At 51.9% G+C, this 21,128-nt stretch overlaps 1 protein-coding gene across 1 annotated transcript in view; it reads right to left on the reverse strand.

Moving 5' to 3' along the window:
- Positions 1–3,750: 3,750 nt before the first annotated feature.
- The window catches only part of PYY (peptide YY), a 45,626-nt gene continuing 28,248 nt past the window's right edge, over positions 3,751–21,128 (reverse strand). The window contains exons 2-6 of the mRNA XM_035027239.1: positions 9,398–9,501; positions 4,838–4,965; positions 4,297–4,484; positions 4,111–4,191; positions 3,751–3,946 (exon numbers count right to left, since the gene is read on the reverse strand). Of these exons, the coding sequence (XP_034883130.1) occupies positions 3,922–3,946; positions 4,111–4,191; positions 4,297–4,484 (294 nt within the window). The 5' untranslated portion in view covers positions 4,838–4,965; positions 9,398–9,501 and the 3' untranslated portion in view covers positions 3,751–3,921. The remainder of the gene's footprint in view (positions 3,947–4,110; positions 4,192–4,296; positions 4,485–4,837; positions 4,966–9,397; positions 9,502–21,128) is intronic.

Genomic DNA, 21,128 nt, shown 5'->3' on the forward strand with positions numbered 1-21,128 from the left:
CCACAGAAAGATGACCACAGAAAGATGGCCACAGAAAGATGACCACAGAAAGATGGCCACAGAAAGATGACCACAGAAAGATGGCCACAGAAAGATGACCACAGAAAGATAGCCATAGAAAGACCTCCTCTCCCACATGTCATTCTCCAGCGGGCTCCGTGTCCCCTCTTCTCGAATGCAGGTGGACCTGTGACTGCTTGACCAACAGAGCGTGTTGGAAGATGACATGCGGCTTGTGAGGCCAGGTCATAGAAGGCAGTTGTTAGGGGTTGAATTGTGTCCCCCCCCCCATTCATATGTTGAAGTCCTAACCCCCAGGAGCTCAGGATGCAGCCTTATCTGGCAGTAGGGTCATTGCGGATGTCACTGGTTAAGATGAGGTCACCCTGCTGGGTGATAGACACTGGGGAGAGTATGTGCTCTGGTAAGCGCTGTGAATTGTGCAAGACTGTTGAATCTCAGATCTGTACCTCTGAAACAAATAATGCAATATATGGTAAGAAAAAAAAAAGAAGATAGTAGGAGGGGAAGAATAAAGGGGGGGAAATTGGAGGGGTAGACGAACCATGAGAGATGATGGACTCTGAAAAACAAACTGAGGGTTCTAGAGGGGAGGGGGTGGGAGGATGGGTTAGCCTGGTGGTGGGTATTGAGGAGGGCACATTCTGCATGGAGCACTGGGTGTTGTGCACAAACAATGAATCATGGAACACTTCATCTAAAACTAGTGATGTAATGTATGGGGATTAACATAAGAATAAAAAAAAAAAGATGAGGTCACCCTGGAGGAGAGCGGACCCCTCATCCAATATGACTGCTGTGTTTAAGTCAAGGGGACATTTGGACGCGAAACAGTCACACAGAGAGGACAGCCGTCCGCAAGCCAAAGAGAGAGGCCTGGAACAGCCCCTTCCCTCACAGCCCTCAGAAGGAAGAAACCCCGCCAGCCCCTGGACTTCAGGCTTCTAGCCTCCAGATTAAAGCACTCGGCTTGTGGTGCTTTGTTACAGTAGCCCCAGGAAGCCAAGGGCGCACTGCTTCCTCCTGGTTCTCCCGGAGTCCTCACACTGGGAAGGGAGTGGGTGATGGGGGGAGTCGGCTACCATGTGGGTCCAGCTACCCCAAGAATATGGCGCTGGAGGGGCCCCCATGGAGGTGCTGGGTCAACAGACCCAGCTGAGCCCCCGGCCAGCAGCCAGCAGCACCCACCAGACCCGTGAGTGAGTGAGCCTTCTTGGGCATCAACCCAGGGGTGCCCTCCGATGACCCCAGCCCCAGCCAACCTCTGACTGTCACTGCCTGAAAGACTCCAAGGGACAGGTGCCTAGTTGAACCCTTCCCAGTCCTGACCCACAAAATCATGAGTGAGATGAAATGGTGGGTTGAAGCTGCTAAGTCTTAGGGTAACTGCAAATCTGCATAGTAACCAGCACACCTACACTCCCCCCTTCCCTCCCTTCCCAGGGACTGGAACACGGAGGTGGTGATGGTGGGCCATCTTCAGTCACGTGGAGGAGGACATGGGGATGCCACAAAAGAGGACCCTGGGCTTTTGGATGTCCTCCTGGAACAGAGCTGCTGATCCCCAAATGCCACTTGGATTTTATATAAAGGAGAAATAAACTGCTGTCTTGTTTCAGCCGCTGCTAATTCTGCCTCTATTTAAAAAGCCAAATCAATATTCTAGCAATATGGTGTGTGTAAAACAAATAGCTCGGTGTCTAGCACGTACGTAAGTGCTTCTTTCAAAAGGTACCTATTGTCACCATTAATATCACATCTAAGGCTCCTTCGGCAGCAACGCTGGCTGAGTCTGGTCACCTGTGGATTAACACTCCGGCTCCACACTCCTCCAAGCGAATGGGAGTGACCCCATGTCACCCATGGTCAGCCAGACAGGTCAAACTGAAATTGTCTGTGGTCCATGCTTAATTCACACCAGGGGTCTCTTCCATCAGCCTCCAGCTGACCGAAGCCCTCCCAGGCAGACCGCCAGACAGGGGGCCATGGACCAGCACACGCCGTCCCACTCCTCTGACCACAAGATGAACCGAAGCTCGTGCGTGGCAGCTCCTGTGTGTTCCTGCTCCTCCTCTCCTGCTGCAGAGGGCCTGGGATTGGAGGAGAGAAAGGGCAAGATGACACGGGAGGTGGATCTCAGATAATGACAATACAGCAGGGAGAGAGAACCGGAGAAACTAACTCTACCCTGAGAAATCAGGAGAGGCTTCTGGGAGGAGGTGAACACTATCCTGAAGATGTTTTCCAGACTGGAAAGGAGGGAAAGGGCTCTGCGGGCCGGGGAGTGCCCGGACAAAGGCTTCGAGCGTCAGAGCCCACACAGCTTGTGATGTGCGCCAGACCCCGGACCTGCCTCCCTGGCACCCATTCCTGCCCTATCTTCAAAGGCAGGCAGCACAGGAGAGGATAGGAGTCAGAGCCCCAGGTCCCCTAGGGAGCTATGACAGAGCCGGCTTTAGGATCTTCTCTCCCTGCCCCCAGAGCCACCTAACTGCAAACAGTCCTGCGAGACTCCTGCCCTCCAAAGTGCCACACCCAGCCTTCCTGAACTGCGGACCCGCTCTGGGTCTGGGGCTTTGGCTTCAACCTGATTCTCCTCCTCAATCCCCAGCTCCCCGCCTTGGGCTTGTGCATGTCCTGCTGGCCTAGAGGCCCAGGAGAGAGCCCACAGACCAAGGAGGCTGTCCAAGTGGGAAGACATAGGCCCTTCCTTTAGGGGCTCCTCAGACCGGGCACAGTGACATGTGCAGAACAGAGCAAGGCCATGAGAGCTGAGCTGCCACAGAGGGCAAGAAGAGTGCAGATCAGGGACAATCAAGGCAAGCTTCCCGAAGGAAAGGGGCTGGGAAGGAAGGGTATCAGGGAAGATCAGCCTGCAGGCAGGCTCTGGGATTCCTTGGTCATAGGTACAGAGTGGTGAGGGATTTGGGTCAGACTCCAGTTTAAACATCCACAGTGCCTTCAGTGTCTAGTGGGAATGTGGTGGGTGCCATTGGAGGGTGTCCCCATAGCCTTGTCACCAGGAAGGCACAGTGAGTGGCTTCTCCATGGAGTGGGAATTCAGCAATGTGGGGGAGGGCAGTTGCTAAGGGAAAGGGCAGCCTCCACACTCCCATTGCACCTCCTGTCCAGGGAAGGGGGGACGTTAGAAATGACGCGTCCCCCAGCACACATACACCCACCTCACCCCCCAAACGACTTCCTCCACAGTCCCATCTTGGATCCCATCTCTACCCCCATCACTACAGCCCTGGAGGCTAGTAATACATCTCCTCAAGGTTTACTGACCTGAGGTTCTAGTGTTGAGTCCACGCCCCCAACCACCTACACCTTTGGAGGCAGGTGGCTAGAGCACCTCTGTCCCCATCTGCTCTCCTAGGCTGCCTAGCAAGCTCCTTTCCACCCTCCCCGTTCTTGTCCAGAACTTTCATCCTGCCCCACTTCCAACCCGACTTGAGAGTGCCACAGAGGTCCCTTGCTCGGGCTCCGTCCTCCCCGCCCCTGCTGGGCCACAGTGTCTTCTCTTAGCTCTGAGCAGAGAGTCCCCCACTCTGCCCCAGCCTTGTCCTGGGGAGCCTTTGGCGTCCGGTCTTCTCCTGGCTGGTGCCTCCACCCTCCACTCCCCCTGGATGCCACCTCCACGAAGGAGAAGGGAAAGGAAATACAAACGCACACATTCCGTTTCAGTGAAATTTGCTCTTTATTTGGGAAGCAGGGAAAGACCACACACAGCCCTCCAGCCCAGGGGCTGGGGACACGGAGAAATGGAATGAAGACCCCATCCCGCACCCACCCCCCAGGCGCAGCAGGCAGGGAGAGGAACCCAGGTTCCGGGGTCAGGAGCAACCATGCAAATGAGGTCGGTGTAGTTAGCATATCTCCCAGGCACCCTTGGGGTCGTCACCACATGTACGCGCCTTCTGGCCTGTAGGAGGGAAAGGAAAGGAATCGCTCAGAGCCCGGCGTCGGATCTGAGGAGGCTAGACTGGGGGAAACGCTAGGTGGCGGGGCTCCGTGGGGCCGCACATCCCAGACCGAGCACTAGGGGACAGGAAGTGTGGCTGGGGGTGGGAGGAGGGGCGCTTTTACCGTGACTTGACCCCGCGGTCCTCGCCGTCGGGGAAGAGCAGTTTCGAGAGGGCCGCTTCCGGGCTGTAGCGTTTCCCATACCTGGGGGCGGGGCCAGAGTGGGCGGGGTCAGCCCCGGACACGCCCCTGGGCGGAGGGCGGGAGCCCCGAGGACCCCGCGCCCGGCCGGCGCGCGCGCGCGCTCACCGCTGCCGAGTGACCAGGTTGAGGTAGTGGCGCAGCGACGCGTAGTAGCGGCTCAGCTCCTCCGGCGAGGCGTCTTCGCCGGGGGCCTCGGGTTTGGCGGGGTAGGCGTGGACCAGCGCCCCCAGGCCGGCGAGCAGGGCCAGCAGCACTGTGGCCATGGCGGGCCACGGCCTGCGCACCGTCACCATCTGGAGAGGGGGCAGGGATCGTGGGTCGTCCCCAGCCTCGACACCCGACGGCGGGAGGCCGAGGCGGCCGTCGGGCCCACGCTCCCCGGCCTGTGCAGGGCTACTACCGGACCAAGGCTCAGCCACCGGCTCGCTGTGTGTTCTCGGGCACTGCACCGTCTCTGCCTCGGTTTCCCCATCTGTCAGAGAGGCATAAGCCTGGCCTCCCCAACCCCCACTCGTACTGCCCAAAACGGTAGCTGGAGGCAGAGGGCTATGCTGGCCGCTCAGCACCAATTTCCACCATCCCAGCCTCAGTTTCCCCACAAAACAGCCCGGGTTCCCCCGCACCAGACCATTCCCGGGCCACTCACGGCGACAGCTCTGGAAGCAGAGATGAGCAGGTGGAAAGCGAAAGGAGTCCCAAGGGCTGGACTGCTGCAGATCGGGCTGTGGCCTCCTCCTCTGCTCAGCGCTTTCCCTACGGGGCTTATATCTCAGGCTGGAAAGGGAGGGAGAGTCCGAGGGGGAGGGGGAGCTCGAGGGGTGGGGAGGGCCTTTCCTCCTCCTTGCCTCCACCCCCGCCAGATCGCTGAGTGCACACCCAGACGGTGCGTGATGTCTCCACCTTGCAGGAGATGAGGGGGCAGCCACCAGACTCAGACTCAGACTCTGGACAGAACCTGAACCCCATCTTCACCCCACAGCCCCCCCAACAGCAGGTGCAGCCCTCCCGAGGAAGTGAAACGTTTGTATCTAGACTCCTGGGGCAGCCCCTAGGACCAGGGATAAGATTCCATCTTCCCTAGCCTACCCGTGGGTGGGAATGAGGAGCCTGGGCTGGCCACAACCTCCAGCCAGTGGGACCTGTGACGGGTCCATGGAAAAGGCAACCTTTTCAGCCCTCGCTCTGCAGTTCCTTGGAGAGGGGCTAAGGAGGGGCAGAATCTTTCTACTGGAAGCCGGGTAGGAGCTATGGCTTTGGCTTTTGACCTGATGTTTATGATGTCCTAGAGGAGAGGCCTCTCTGGACACCCCACTATGTCCCTTCTCTGTGAAAGAGCTGGGGAGAGGACTGGGAGGAAGCCGAGGCCAGTCCCCAACCCCAGAAGCAGCTGAGTCTGCCACCTATGCATCCAGCCGGACACATACAGACCCAGGCCCAAGCAGGCCCGGCATAGAGATCCCTTCCAAGGCAGCGTACCCCATCCCCATCCAGATGTCACTCAGGGCATTGGTGTCTTCTGGGGTTAAGTGATGCCAGGGCTGCCCAAGAACATGCCACTGTCCCCAGCCCACTGCAGTCTCCACTGGGCTCTGGGGCGAAAATCCTTGCCCAGGGCCTTTGAAAGAAAGAGGAAGGGACTCTGTTCATTAGGCACCTACTGTGCACTGGCCATTCAGGATCGCAGCACAACCCAATGAGCTGAATGTATTCCCATTTTACAGATGAGGAAACTGAAGGTCTGAGAGAGGAGGGAACCTAGGATTCGAACAAGAGGAAAGGGCTGGGGTAGACCCCAGGAAGAGGCCATCTCAGCTGAGGGGCAGAATGGCTCACTACCTAGAATGACCATAGGGCTCAGAAGTCGGGCATGGGAGCAGGGGAGGGGAGGCTAATTTGGGAGCCTGCTACCCTCTCTGAGAGGCCAACCACATCAGACCCACCTGCCCCCACTGGGAAAAGAAGGTTGTTGGGGAGTCTCCCCATAAAGCCCTTTCCAGGTCCCTTTCTCCCAGCCTGGCCAGAGCCTCCAGTGCTTCCCTGCGTCCCATCAGCCCCTGAGGGCAGAAGGTGCCATCTTGGTTCTGGGCCAGCCCCTCCACCCTCCAGGACAGATGGCCATGGGTGTTATTTTTAGAGCTCTCTCAAGGTGGAGAGTCTAGGGCTCCCTCAATCATCTTTTTATAGGTTTAATCACCTGCATTCTCCGGAAACGGCTCCTTATCAACCAGTCAGGCCCCATGGGCCCTGCATATCCCAAGAAAGGCAAGGGCAGCATGCTGAGCATGGAGGCAGAAGAGGGGACCTGGACCCTATACTCAGAGGGAGGAGAAAAATCATTCACCCGAGGGGCAGGGCACAGCCCTGTTCTCCAGGACCCCCAGTCTCAGAGGAGAGTCACGGCCATAACCTTGGGGATCCCCAGTCTGAGGGGAGGGGAGCAGCAGCATCACTGGGGAGCCCCAACCCAAGGGAGGAGGCATGCCCCTAACCTTGCAGAGCCCCAGTCTGGGGAGTTGTCAGGACATAGAGACAGAGAGGAAAACAGAGGGACAAGCCTGGGTCCAGCTGGGGGAGCAGACGGCAAAAATAAAAGTACACTCCTCCAGAGGCCATGGAAGGACAGAGGCAGGTACTCACCCTCGGGATGGAGAGGACAGCCAGCGGGGCTGGTTGGGGCAGCTGTAATCCCAGGGGTCAGGGCCTAGACAAGGACCCCTGCAGGCTACAGGGGACAGGATATCTGAGAGTGGGGGCCATTTGCTCTTCTGCAGCCCTGGCTGGGGTGGTGACAGGGGGTTTCTAGTGTATTGATCCCCGGCAGAGAGAGATGACAGGGATTGTGAAATGCCCAAAGGGGATTGACGGCCTCTCATGCCTTGGGGAGTGGGGGGGTCTGAGGACAGATGGGAGCAGAGGAGAAATAGTAGAGAAGCCAGAAGGTGTGGGGGAAGGCCTGGATTCAGGATACAACCCCTAAAAAAGTCGCTTCCCTATTTGCATTTAGAACGACTGTGAGAGGGACCAGGAGCCAGCCCCCACAGCTTACAAACCTCCCGTGGTCCCACCCTGCCCTCTGATTCCACTTCCCAATCACAGGGCAAGCTGATTGGTTCATTAATCACCACCTCCTCATTGAAGAGTTTATTAACTTGTTCCTTAGTGGGGAGGATGTCTCAGCCGGTGATCAATGGGCTCAGTTAACCCCACCCACACACCCGCCATCATCATTGACCCATGACTCAGTTGCTATTAGACATGTCTGGGAGGTGGGGGGCCGATATATGTGAAAGGAGAAACTTCAAAATAATTGTTATTGTAGAATTGGGACCAGCACCTGCCTCCAACTTGTCCTCCAAGGGCAGAGGGGACAGAATCACTGGGGTTCCCTTGATCCCCATTCTCAGAACACCTAGTAAGGCCACTCCAGGGGCCAAGAACTTGGACCCCTTGCCCACGGGGGTTCAAGGGCCACTCATCAAGATAGGATGACCTATGGCACGTATCTCCAGAGGCTTAGCATTCTGTACCCCACCCCACTGACTTCCCACTGTCCACCACTTCCCACACACAAGGGCTCTCTTGGATATACCATGCACTGGGCAGTGCTAGGCCACTGCCTTCCACCCTCAACAAGGCCTCATGCCCAAGGTTCTGTGGACAGCAGGTTGCCATGTGGCAAGTATTAAGCCCCTACTCTGCCAGGCACTATCCTAAGGACAGAAGACAGAGCCATGAACAAAGGGGCAAAATCCTTGCCCTCATGGAACTTACATTCTAATGGCAGGAAACAGAAAATCAATAAAGAAAGCATGTAGTATGTCTGATTATGATAAGTACTATGGAGGAAAGTTAGAGGACAGGGGAACAAAGAGTACTAGGGTGCAGGGGGCTTATTTTATGGTGGGTGGTTGGGGAAGGCCTCACCTATTAGATGGCGTTTGAAGGAAGTGAGGAAGCAAACCATGAGGCTACCTTGGGAAGAATGTTCCAGGCAGGGGAAAGAGCAAGTGCAAAGGCCCTGAGGTAGGAGTATGCTTGGCAGTTTGAGGGTGGCAAGGAGGTCCATGGGTTGGAGTGGAGTGAGCAATGGGGACAGTGAGAAGGAGAGGAGATCAGGGAGGCAGCAGGGGACTGGATCATGTAGGGCCTTGTAGGCTGCTATGAGGACTTTGGCTTTTGCTCAGAATGACACAAGAGCTTCAGTCCAAGGAGTGACATGGTCGGACCTAGGTGTTATTTTTTTCATTTATTTTTAAAGACTTTTTTTAAAGTAATCTCGACACCCAACGTGGGGCTCACGAGACCAAGAGTCCCATGCTCCACTGACTGAGCCAGCCAGGCGCTCCCTAACTTGGGTTTTAAAGGAAGCATCCTGGCTGCTGTGTTGAGAACAGACTGTAAGAGGGCAAGGTCAGAAGCAGAGAGGCCAGTTAGGAACCCACTGCAATAATCCAGCCAAGATGTGATGGTGGCGCAGGCCACGCGCACACGCGCGCGCGCACACACACACACACACACACTCCTCACAGGTGCAGATATCCCACACATGTTTCACCCAAGGACAACTCCCAGTTACATCCAGACAGTACTGATAGCCTTGCATCTAGCTAAAAAAAATCCCCTGGAGGAGACAGTGGAAAATCAATGGATGTCAACGGGAGTTAAGCGGTGGATCTGTCTGCTCTCCCATGGTTAAGGCTGCTCATGTATTGCTCATGTGAAACTCTCTATGCTACCTTGATTCCCAGCCACAGCCCAGGAAAATACTGGCTACCGTGATGGTGCTTATCAAAATGCAAGCCTGTTCATTTTGTCATGAGTACAAATGTCCTGTTACCTAAAAACACTCTGGCTCTTTGCACGGAATGAAGCAAAGAATGAGAAATAACCCGCTGCCACCGTTGAGAATTGGCCACCTCTCCAAAGGGATATTAGCTACATTCCAGGAAGCTTTATCATTTGCTTGGATTAATGGTAGGGGAGCAGATAGGGCCACCCTCTACTTCCCATGATCTGTCACTGTCAAAGCCCTGTGAAGGGCAACGGGGACTGTGGGTGAGTGAGTGAGGTCAATGAGAAATGGTTCAAACCGTAACACCGTGGATTCTGGTTATATCTAGCGGGTCACTTTGGGAGGTAGTAATGCCAAGAAAGAAAGGGTTTTCGCTTCTGATGGCAGGAGTTCTCCTAGGAAACCTTCCCTTACCCCAAGTCGTCGGTCCTTCCGTAAATCGCGGCAACAGATACCTGAGGCATGGTGCACTCCCAAGCTTCAGGCTTCTCTCTAGAACAGGTGCTGCCAAAGCCTTTCTGTAAAGGACCAAATAGTAAATATTTTAGTCTCTGTTCAGCCGTTCAGCTTGGCTACTGTCACACAAAAGCAGTCAGAGAACTAGGCGCCCCCCCCCCCAAAAAAAAGAATAGGTGTGGCTGCACTCCAATAAAACTTTATTGGTGGATATCAAAGATTGAATTTCACATGCACTTCACATCATGAAATATTCTCCTTTTGATTTTTTCCAACCATTTAAAGATATAAAACCATCCGTTGTAAAACCATTTGTACTCAGGACGTACAAAAACAGGTTCGCAGCACCACGGTGTGCTGACCCGTGGTCTCAAAAAGCGGGTAGTTCAGTTACCCCCGGGGGTTGGGCTGCCTGTTTACCAAGAGTCAGCTGGATCTCTCGCCTGTTTCAGCCAGGTATACTTGTCATTGTAATCCTATAATCCTATAATCCTATAATCCTATAATCCTATAATCCTATTATCACATAATTCAATTAAATATTACACAAACTGATGAAATGTGAGTGCACAGAATCACTTCCTTGAAAACTAAGTTGGCTGCTCTGAATCGACCAGAGAATTGCCGAAATGTTGAATGAGGTGTGAAGGATAACTAGAAGTTCTTCGGAGAAAATTCTAAAAAAAAATCTAAGCGGCTTCTACACCGGATAGTTTCACTCATGTCCTTACATTCTCACCCCATTTAAGGAAACTGGAAATAACAGGTGATGGGTTGTGGGAGTGATTAATGCAAGGAAGACAAGGACAACTCCAGTCAGGAGCCCAAAGAGAGCCTAGTGCCTAAATGTGCATTTATATGTTTGAAATCAAAACAAAATGACAAAGGCATATATGTTTCTATTTTTATGATTGCCCACTTGGGCCAGCCTTTTCTAAAGACTGGCTAGTGACTCAGTCCTGCTTATATCTAAGCAAGGACTTCTCCAGCAATTTACCTATATTCTGTATATTTTGAATTTGAATGGTTTTTTTTAAAGATTTTATTTATTTATTTGTGAGAGAGAGAATGAGAGAGAGAGAGCATGAGAGGGGGGAAGGTCAGAGGGAGAGGCAGACTCCCTGCCGAGCAGGGAGCCCGATGCGGGACTCGATCCCAGGACTCCAGGATCATGACCTGAGCCGAAGGCAGTCGCTTAACCAACTGAGCCACCCAGGCGCCCCAAATTTGAATGTTTTTATATGGTGTATATATTAGTTCGATAATTTTTTTAAATATTTTATTTATTTATTTGACAGAGAGAGACACAGCAAGAGAGGGAACACAAGCAGGGGGAGTGGGAGAGGGAGAAGCAGGCTTCCCGCAGAGCAGGGAGCCCGATGCGGGGCTCGATCCCAGGACCTCGGGATCATGACGTGAGCCGAAGGCAGACGCTTAACGACTGAGCCACCCAGGCACCCCTATATTACTTTAATAATTTAAAGAACTAATAAAGGGGCGCCTGAGTGGCTCAGTTGGTTAAGAGTCTGATTCTTGATTTCGGCTCCGGTGATGATCTCAGGGTCGTGAAGTCAAGCCCCACGTTGGGCTCGGCGCTGGGCGTGGAGCCTGCTTAAGATTCTCTCTCTCCCTCACCCTCTGCTCCTCCCCTCCCCGCTCAAGCTCTCTCTGTCATTAAAAAATAAAAATTTTAAAAATAAAATAAAAAATAAAGAATTAATAAACTGGGATGTCTGGGTGGCTCAGTTGGTTAAGTGTCTAACTCTTGATCTCAGCTCAGGTCTTGATCTCAGGGTCATGAGTTCAAGCCCCGCATTGGGAAAAGAAAGAAAGGAAGGAAGAAAGAAAGAAGGAAAGAGAGAGAGAGAAAGGGAGGAGGGAAGGAGGGAAGGAAGGAAGGAAGGAAGGAAAGAAGGAAGGAAGGAAGGAAGGAGAGAGGAAGGAAGGAAGAGAGAAAGAAAGAGAGAAAGGGTAAAGAATTTTCTAAATCAATAAAGAGAAAACACTGGTGTGTGTTGTGAATCCTGTAACCGGGTAGCTGGGAGGGGCCCCGGGCTCCAGCCCCCGCCAGGAAGACCTGTGCACATGCCCCCACACCCACCCCACGTCAATGCTCCCGTTCCTAGGGATGAGCCTCCTGTCTGAGTCTAGAACATCTCAGGGACCTACAGTCACAGGAAGCCTGTGCTGCTGGTACAGAAACTCAGATTCTGAAAAGCGGCATGATTCTGGGGAGAGGCATGATAAGCCAGGCCATGTGAGACCTTGTATCTGTGACTCCGGGCATCTCCCATGGTGCGCCAAGGAAATGGTTGCCGAATCAGTGAACACATGAGAATATCAAGTTAGAATATTGGTGCAGCTGCCTTGATAGAGACCAAATAACAGTAACTTCGATGCCACTGAGGTGGATTTCCCTCTCGTATAAGGGTCTGAGCTGGCAGATGGTCCAGAGGTAGGGGGCTCTGACCCCCAAGGAGCCCAGCACCTTCTATCTTGTTACCCCGAGACAGCTGCATTCATCTGTTTGGCGGAAGAATGATAATCTCCCCACATTCACATGCCAGCTCATGGCAATGAGTAAAGAGAAGTAGAGGGTGAGCGTTTTCCTTTTAAAAATCTAATGGGGAAGCTGCACACATGACTTCAGCTCCTACCCCAGCGTCCAGAACTTGGTCATATGGCCATTCCTCGCCAGGAGGGAGCCTAGGATACGTGGTCCCCACCTCGAGGATATCATCTTCCCGCATGGTTTTAGCCAACTCAGTGGTGTTTTCCCACCTCAACAACCAGCTCTCTGATTCTCCTGACACCAAGTGGGTGCTCAACAATTTGATTCAATTCTGACACTAACTACCTGAGGTTAGCTCCCACCACCCACGGGCCCAATGCCACAGTCCTGCCCCCTACTTCAGATGCCATCGAAAGTCCTGGGCCTCCCGTGCTTCCGACCAACTGGCTATAAATCTGGGACTCCCACGACCCCATCCTTGGGTTTGATAATTTGCTAGAACATTTCCAAGAACTCAGGAATACACTTTATTTACATTTACTGGTTTATTATAAAGGATGTTATAAAGTATATAAATGAGCAGCCAGATAAAGAGGTACATGGGGCAAGGCGTGGAAGGGTCCTGAGGTCAGGAGCTTCTGTCTTGTGGAGCTGTAGTGCACGGCCCTCCTTGGAGATGGGGGTGGGGCCGAAAGTTCCAGGCTTCCCATCAAGGCTTGGTCTTTCTGGTGGCCAGTCCCCCTCCTGAAGCTATCTAGGGGCCCACTCACCAAGAGTCCCCTCATTAAAACAAAAGATGCTATGGGGCGCCTGGGTGGCTCAGTCGTTAAGCGTCTGCCTTCAGCTCAGGTCATGATCCCAGGGTCCTGGGATCGAGCCCCGCGTCAGGCTCCCTGCTCCACGGGAAGCCTGCTTCTCCCTCTCCCACTCCCCCGGCTTGTGTTCCCTCTCTCGCTGTGTCTCTCTCTGTCAAATAAATAAATAAAATCTAAAAAAAAAAAAAAAGATGCTCCTCTCACCCAAGAAATGCCAAGGGCTTTAGGAGCTCTGTGTCAGGAACTGGGGACAAAGACCAAATATATATTTCGTCTTATGCCACAGCCCCCTCTGGGAATAAGCCCCAAATCTCTGTCACTTGCTTCTCTGTCAAGCTCCTAACCCATATCATCCTCTGTCCCAGACATATCCATTTAGATGTCTCCCAGTCAGCTAAAACTCAGTGTCAGCCAAAATAATGAATAACATTTCTCAAGTGCTTCCAATACACCAGGCCTTTTCACACATTAACTTAGTCTTCACTGCAAACATAATTCGCCTCTTTTTTGCAGAAGGTGGAAGGGAAGCACAGAGCGTTCAAATCAGTAGCTGGCCCTTGACTTAACCCCCAAATCTCCAGGGATTTCCGGCTCCATGAACAGAATTTCCAACTCTTCAGGCGGCTGAGTGGGAAATCTTGGCTTCCCACCACAAATGACTTGACTTGCTCCTTGGAAGTCCGAAGAAAGAGCAGTGCAGATCTGAGAACAGGCAGCAGGTCTCGGAATTGAGGTGTAACCACAAAGGGATTCTTCAGAAAGGGTTTAACTTTATTCTGTCCCCTGCCATATGGAATGCACAGTTGAGGACGTGCGCTCCTCTTTAAGGCTTGTAGAACACATTTTTACCCATAAATAAAAAATGGAAATGCTGTATAGACTGCGTTTTGTCTTACACTTGTCGTTCAATGAGACATCGCAGGGCTCCTTCCTTGCCAATAAATATACGTCCAACCCTCTCCCCCAGCGCTCCCGATGCTCCTCACCTGTCCTGTTTTTTCCCCACAGCACTTGCCACTTTCTATCATACTATACACTAACTTATTTATTATGCTTATTGTCTGCCTACTTGCGACAGACTGAATGTCGTATGTTGGAAATTCGTATGTTGAAATCCTAACCCCCAATGTGATGCTCTTAGGAGGTGGGGCCTTTGGTGGGTGATTAGTTTATGAGGACTCATGAATGGGATATCAGAAAGCTCCCTCAGCCCTTCCGCCACGTGAGGACACAGCAGGAACCGTCTTTATGAATCAGGAAGGGGTTCTCCCCAGACCCTGAATCAACCGGTGCCTTAATCTTGGATTTCCCAGTTTCCAGAATTGTGGGAAATAAATTTTGCTTTTTAAGCACTATCAAGTTTATGGGAATTGGTTATGGCAGCCTGAACAGACTAAGACACTCCTAGAATACAGGCTCCATGAAGGCAGGGGTCTTTGTTTTCCTCACTGATGTATTCCCAGGGGTGGGGGATGCCACAGGGGAGGCTGAGAGGGGGACAGGGGGCAGCAATACTTGCTGAACGAATGAATCCACCTCCTCAGGTGCAGGGGCCGCGTGGTTTAGCAACCATATATACAAGTGTGTATACACACATACATGTACACACTCCGAAAGACAAAAGTGTATTCCTGTCCCATTGCACTCTGCGCTCTCCCTTTGCTCGCCCTGCAGGCTAGGCAGTGGGGGATATGGAGCCCTGCGCACTACAGAAGGGGCACCAGACCTCACCCCGCAGGGCCAGTGTGCACCTGCCTCCGAGGCTGCAGAACTAGGGGCTGAGAACACGGACTCCAGGGCCAGGAGGACTGGGTGGGCCACTTACAAGCTGCGTGACCTTGGACAAATTACTCACCCTCCGTGTACCTCAGTTTTGTCATCTGTCAGATGTAGATGATAACAGTATCTACTTCGTATAGTTGTGACCATTTTATTTTTTTTAAGATTTTATTTATTTGAGATATATATATATAGAGAGAGAGAGAGAGAGAAAGAGGACAGAGATCAGGAGTGGAGGAAGGGGCAGAGGCAGAGGGAGGAGACTCCCCGCGGAGCAGGGAGCCCGACACAGAGCTCGATCCCAGGGCCCTGGGTTCATGACCTGAGCCAAAGGCAGACACCCAACTGACTGAGCCACCCAGGCACCCCCAGCTGTGACAATTTTAAAAGCGATTAGGTTCCAGGTGAGATGGAGTAAGGCCAGGCCACCCTGTCTCTCCCACTGAACGCAGATCTACAAGCTGAACAGCGATGCGTGCAGTAGCCATCTGGGGAGTCGGAGAAGCAAAGAGCACTGGGCACACTGAGGAAGAAAGGCAGAGTTCGGAGCACTGCTCAACACAGAGGTGTTGACATCCCGGTTTCCTCTGGTAGCCCCTGGCTGGGACACAAGACAGCCCGGAAGGCAGACCGGGCACAGCAGTGAAGAAGAGAAGTCGACAGCAGAACCGCTCTGGTTCTGCCTCTAGGGGAGAGAAGGGGGGCCTAACACTCAGAGAGAGTAGTGAAGCCCCCGGGTTTCTCTTCTGCGTTCTCTCCCGCCCCGGCCCCCAGACAATTCTGCGGCAGTGGCGGTGGTGACGGTAGGCACCCCCCCACACACCTTAAACTCTAAGGGAGGGGAACGTCCCCCTCTGATCAAAGAGCTGTGTCCCCAAGAGGGTGGGGTGAGCCTGAAATCGGGCACAGTCCCAAGGAGTGTGCAGCAGAGCAGGGTAACCCCCGTTTTCTCACTGGAGAACAAAACAGGGAATCCCCAGGGAGCGAGAAATCACGAAGGAAACCACAGACAGGGAAGAGCAAGTTCACCAAGTTTACGAGCTCCTGAGCTCACCCCTCAGGCTGTACTCGAATGGATCTGGTCTCCAGTGTAAGCATAAGACTGGGCTCTAGGATAGACCACCGCCCAGGTCCCAGACTGGCCACTGGATGCGACACCCATGGCACCAAGCTGAACCCCACTGCAAAAGCTTTGACGTTGAAATGACATTGAAACTATAACCCACGGAAATCTGGTCCGGACTCACAGCCTGAAGCGACCCGGGTCAGTTGCCTGCTAAAACGAAATTGCCCACATTCTCTGAAGAACTTTAACAATAGCCAGATTCTTACAACATAATCTTTTTGAATACCCAGGATACAAGGAAGCATTATGCAGCATACCAGAACCAGGAGAATCTTCAACTCAGACAGATGCGAATGCCAAGATGACCCAGAGGCTAGATTTCTCTGACCAAGACTTCAAAGCAGCTATTTTATTTTATTTATTCTTTTTAGACTTTTTATATTTTATTTGAGAGAGGGAGCAATCGAGAGAAAACATGAGTGGAGTGGGGAGGGGCAGAGGGAGAGGGAGAAGCAGGCTCCCTGCTGAGCAGGGAGCCCCATGCAGGGCTCGATCCCAGGATCCTGGTGTCATGACCTAAGCTGAAGCCAGCCGCTTAACCGACTGAGCCACCCAGGCGCCCCCAAAGCAGCTATTTTACATGCTTCAGGCAAATACTCTTTAAATGAATGAAAAGATAGAAAGTCTCAGCTATTAAATTAAAGATATATAAACAGAACCAAATGGAAATTTTAGAAGTGAAAAAACAAAATAACCAAAATAGAAATTTCCTGGATGGGATCAAATAGCAGATGGATATAACAAAGGAAAGAACCAGTGAACTTGAAGATAGAGCACTAGAAATCATCCACTGTAAGCCACAGAGAGGGCACCCGGCTGGCTCAGTGGGTGCAGCGTGCAACTCTTGATCTCGGGGGTAGGAGTTCAAGCCCCACCTTGGGTGTGGAGATTACTTAAAAATAAAATCTTAAAAAAAAAAAAAGAAAAAGAAAAGAAATTCTCAGTGAAAAAAAGAACTAAGGGAATTTGCTCCCAGCAGATCTGCACTAAAAGAATTGTGAAGGAAGGGGGCGCCTGGGTGGCTCAGTTGGTTAAGCGATTGCCTTCGGCTCAGGTCATGATCCTGGAGTCCCGGGATCGAGTCCCGCATTGGGCTCCCTGCTCAGCGGGGGGTCTGCTTCTCCCTCTGACCCTCTTCCCTCTTGTGCTGTCTCTCATTCTCTCTCTCAAATAAATAAATAAAATCTTGAAGAAAAAAAAAGAATTGTGAAGGAAGAGTCAGACAGATGCCTAAAGATATTGGCATTTTCTTCTGAAGTTAAACTTGAGACCCTTTAGGGGCGCCTGGGTGGCTCAGTTGGTTAAGCGACTGCCTTTGGCTCAGGTCATGATCCTGGAGTCCCTGGATCGAGTCCCGCATCGGGCTCCCTGCTCGGCAGGGAGTCTGCTTCTCCCTCTGACCCTCCCCCCTCTCATGTGCTCTCTCTCATTCTCTCTCTCTCAAATAAATAAATAAAATCTTTAAAAAAAAAAAAACTTGAGACCCTTTAGACCCTCTATGACCCAGAAATCCCACTCCAAGGCATTTATCCTAGAGAAACGAATACATATGTCCACACAAAAACCTGTACATGAGTGTTTATAGAAGCTCTATTCATAATTTCCCCAAGTTGGAAACAATCTGAATATCCTTCAGTGAGTGACCGAATGAACAAGCTATGATACATTCCTATGCTGCGATATTTACTACTTAGCAGTTAAGAGGAATGAACCATTGAGATACAGAATAAGTTGGATTAATGTCAAAGGCATTAGGCTGAGTGCACAAAGCCTGTCTTAAAAGGTCACATACTGTATAATTCCACTTATAGGACATTCTCGAAAAGATAAAACTATGGTTGATAAAGAGCAGATCAGCAGTTGCCGAAGATAGGGGTAGGAGGAAGAATGACTGCACAGGGATAGAACCTGGGAGCCCTTCACGGTGACGTAACTCTTCCAAATCCTGACCTGTGGTGGTGACCACAGGAATCTACACACGTGTTAAAAGTCAGAACTGTACCCCAACCAAAAAAGTCAATTTTACTCTATGTTACTTTTTAGAATCATTTTTTTTAAAGTTACTATCTCTAAAGAGCTTACCACAGTGCCTGGTAAATAGTAAGCTTTCAAAAAGTGTTTAAAATAGATTCCTAGCTTTTCGAACCTGAGACACCTGTCTGTATAAGGAACATATGAGAAATGCCCACTGGGGGTTGCTGCTTAAAGAACAGGAGAATATCCTGCTCCCCTGGGGTCTGTGCCTTCTGGGAGTTCACACCTCAGTGGTGTCCCCAGAGGCTTCTGTACAAGCAGAAGGGAAGCAGCATGAAGACTCATGACCACCTGGCACAAACAGTCCCCAGGAAGAGGTGAGGTGAGGAGGGGAGGACTGTGGGGGAGCAGGTCCAGGTGCATTTAGAGAGCGTGGGGTCTCCTAGACGCTCAGAGTTCCGCTCCAGAGCCAAATCCCAGTTCAAGCTCTGCTTCATCCCCTCCGCCAGCCTCTGTGGCCAAGCTACTTTATCTCTGAGCCTTGGTGTTGTTATCTGTGAAAAGTAGATCATAAAACTGCCCGTAAAGGGAGATGATGATTTAATGATATGGTGCCCATCAGATGCTCAGCACCATTGCCAGCTCATAGTAAATGCCCCATAAAATGCTACAGTTTATGGCTATTATTTGCAATAAAGCGATTGGCAGGATACACCCAAAATGTGAACAGTGGGTTACCTTTTGTTGAGAGCTTTTTTTTTAAGATTTTATTTTTAAGAAATCTCTACACCCGGGCACCCGGGTGGCTCAGTCATTAAGCGGCTGCCTTCGGCTCAGGTCGTGGTCCCAGGGTCCTGGGATCGAGCCCCGCATCAGGCTCCCTGCTCGGCGGAGAGCCTGCTTCTCCCTCTCCCTCTCTCTGCTGCTCTGCCTACTTGTGCTCTCTCTCTCTCTGTGTTAAACAAACAAATAAATAAAAATCTTTAAAAAAAAAAAAAAAGAGGGGCGCCTGGGTGGCTCAGTTGGTTAAGCGACTGCCTTCGGCTCAGGTCATGATCCTGGAGTCCCGGAATCGAGTCCCGCATCAGGCTCCCTGCTCAGCGGGGAGTCTGCTTCTCCCTCTGACCTTCCCCCCTCTCATGTGCTCTCTCTCTCTCTCAAATAAATAAATAAAATCTTAAAAAAAAAAAAAGAAAGAAAGAAATCTCTACACCCAACGTGGGGCTCGAACTCACAACCCCAAGATCAAGAGTCCCACACTCTACAGACCGAGCCAGCCCAGTGTCCCTTGTTGAGGGTTTGTTGTTGTTGTTGTTGAGGGCTTTTTATCCCCAACATTTCATTCCAAAAATGTTCAAACTTACAGCAAGTTGAAAAGACTGTTGGGCAAATGTTCTTAGTAAGATCCAGGGTGCCTCCTGGAGTCCTGGGATCGAGTCCCGCATTGGGCTCCCTGCTCAGCAGGGAGTCTGCTTCTCCCTCTGACCCTCCCCCCTCTCATGTGCACTCTCTCTCTCTCTCTCATTCTCGCTCTCTCAAATGAATAAATAAATAAATAAAATCTTAAAAAAAAAAAGATCCAGGATGCTTTTTCTTTTTGTTTATCCATAGTTTACATTGTCTACAATAGACATACATTACTTGGATAATGAGAAATAAATACAAGGGAAGGGAAAAAGGGGGAAAAAAATGTGAAGGAGAACAGGACCAAGGACAGGGTCCCATGGGCCAAAGTCACTGTCCCCCACTGATAGCCTCGGCTCTGCCATCAACTACCTTTAGAATCGGCCCCACATCTAATTAGAAATTCTTCCAGCCATTGAGCCATTTGCCCATACGTCACAGTTGTGTCCACAGGATGTCAGGAGAGATTCTGCCAAGCACCTGTGGCCCCTCCATCCCCGACAAGTAATTCCATTAATGAGGCAAATTAGATCAACCCAGAGTAATCTGTTCTTAGCGGTTTCTGATCATGTCTTCTTCTTTTTTTTTTAAAGATTTTATTTATTTATTTATCAGAGAGAGAGAGGGCACAAGCAGGGGGGGAGGCAGAAGCAGTCTCCCCGCCGAGCAGGGAGCCCGATGCGGGGCTCGATCCCAGGACCCTGGGACCATGACCCGAGCCGAAGGCAGACACTCAACAACTGAGCCACCCAGACGTCCCTCTGATCATGTCTTCCCTTCCACATACTTGCAAAACTGAGGGCGGTGGAAAAGGCATGGATTCTGGAGTCAGACTGTCTGGGTTTGAATGTCACTTGTATTTCTCAGCTGTGTGACTTTGGGCAAGTTGCCTGACCTCTCTGAGCCTCTCTGCAAAAGGAATAATAAAGCCCGTGTCACAGGCTACTTTGATAAATAAAATAATGGATATATCTCTCTCCCTCCCCATCCAAACTGTGGTCTCCTCAAGGCCAAGGCCTGGCCTTCCTATCTTTGCCTCCCCCAGTGCCCAGCACCAAAGGGACCCTCACCCCACCCCCTGCCCCCAATACCCCTTCCACTCCCCTCTCCACTTCTCTGCCCCCTGCATCTCCCCATTTCTCTCCACAGCTCTCACTAAGCCCCTTTCCACACACTGTCCTCTCCTCCCTCACCTGGAACCTCCCACTTCTCCCTCTCCCCCCCTTCCCTCCCTTGCCCAGCCCAAGCAACAAGCTTCACCCCTACTCCATTCCATGTCCCCTGTGCAGCCCGTGGCCTGCTCCGTGGCCCCCAGTGGAGTGATAAAGTGGTGTCGACTCATTTGCTCAATCACTTGTTAACAGCTTCATTAGTTCTGAGGGCTCCATAGAAAGCCATTAGTGTGACTCGGTCTGTGCCATCCACGCGGGGAGCAGGGAGGTGACAGCAGAGAGAGGAGAAAACAGAACACAACCCACCATCCGCCCTGCTGGCACCTCCCGGGGAGACCGAGGCCCAGGCCAGCTGTACAGAAACTAGGGTTTGGTGGTGGGGGGTGTGCCTCTCCTTGACACCCCCTTGCACCTTACAGGATGCGGGGGGGGTGCTGCCCCCAGCTGGAGGGCGTTGGCCTGAAGCCCGTTCTGGGCCTACCTACCCCCACCACAGGCACCACAGACCTGCCCATTCCTTGGCATGACACATTCGTGGCCCTCCCTGCCTCCATCCTCCTTCGCCCTTCCGGCCACTTTCTCCTGCCTCACCTCTGCCCAGTCTCCCCTCTCCTCTGCCCAGCTCTGAGGTCCCCGGAAACCACAGTCCAGTCTCCGAGCCATCCCTGACCCTGCCACAGGGGTCTTCCTGCTTGCGGTCCCTGCTCCAGAGCAGGGCTATTCAGGAAAACCTCTTGAAATTGCTGTCCCAGAGCCAGAGGCTCTTAAAAACCACCACTAGCTGAGAAGATTTTTCTCTACAGTAAGAGTTCTTTTTTTTTTTTTAGGATTTTATTTATTTATTTGACAGAGAGAGACACCGTGAGAGAGGGAACACAAGCAGGGGGAGCGGGAGAGGGAGAAGCAG

The sequence above is a fragment of the Mirounga leonina genome, unplaced genomic scaffold, assembly GCF_011800145.1.
Source record: "Mirounga leonina isolate KUSES-001 unplaced genomic scaffold, KU_Mleo_1.0 Mir_200, whole genome shotgun sequence".
NCBI lineage: Eukaryota > Metazoa > Chordata > Mammalia > Carnivora > Phocidae > Mirounga > Mirounga leonina.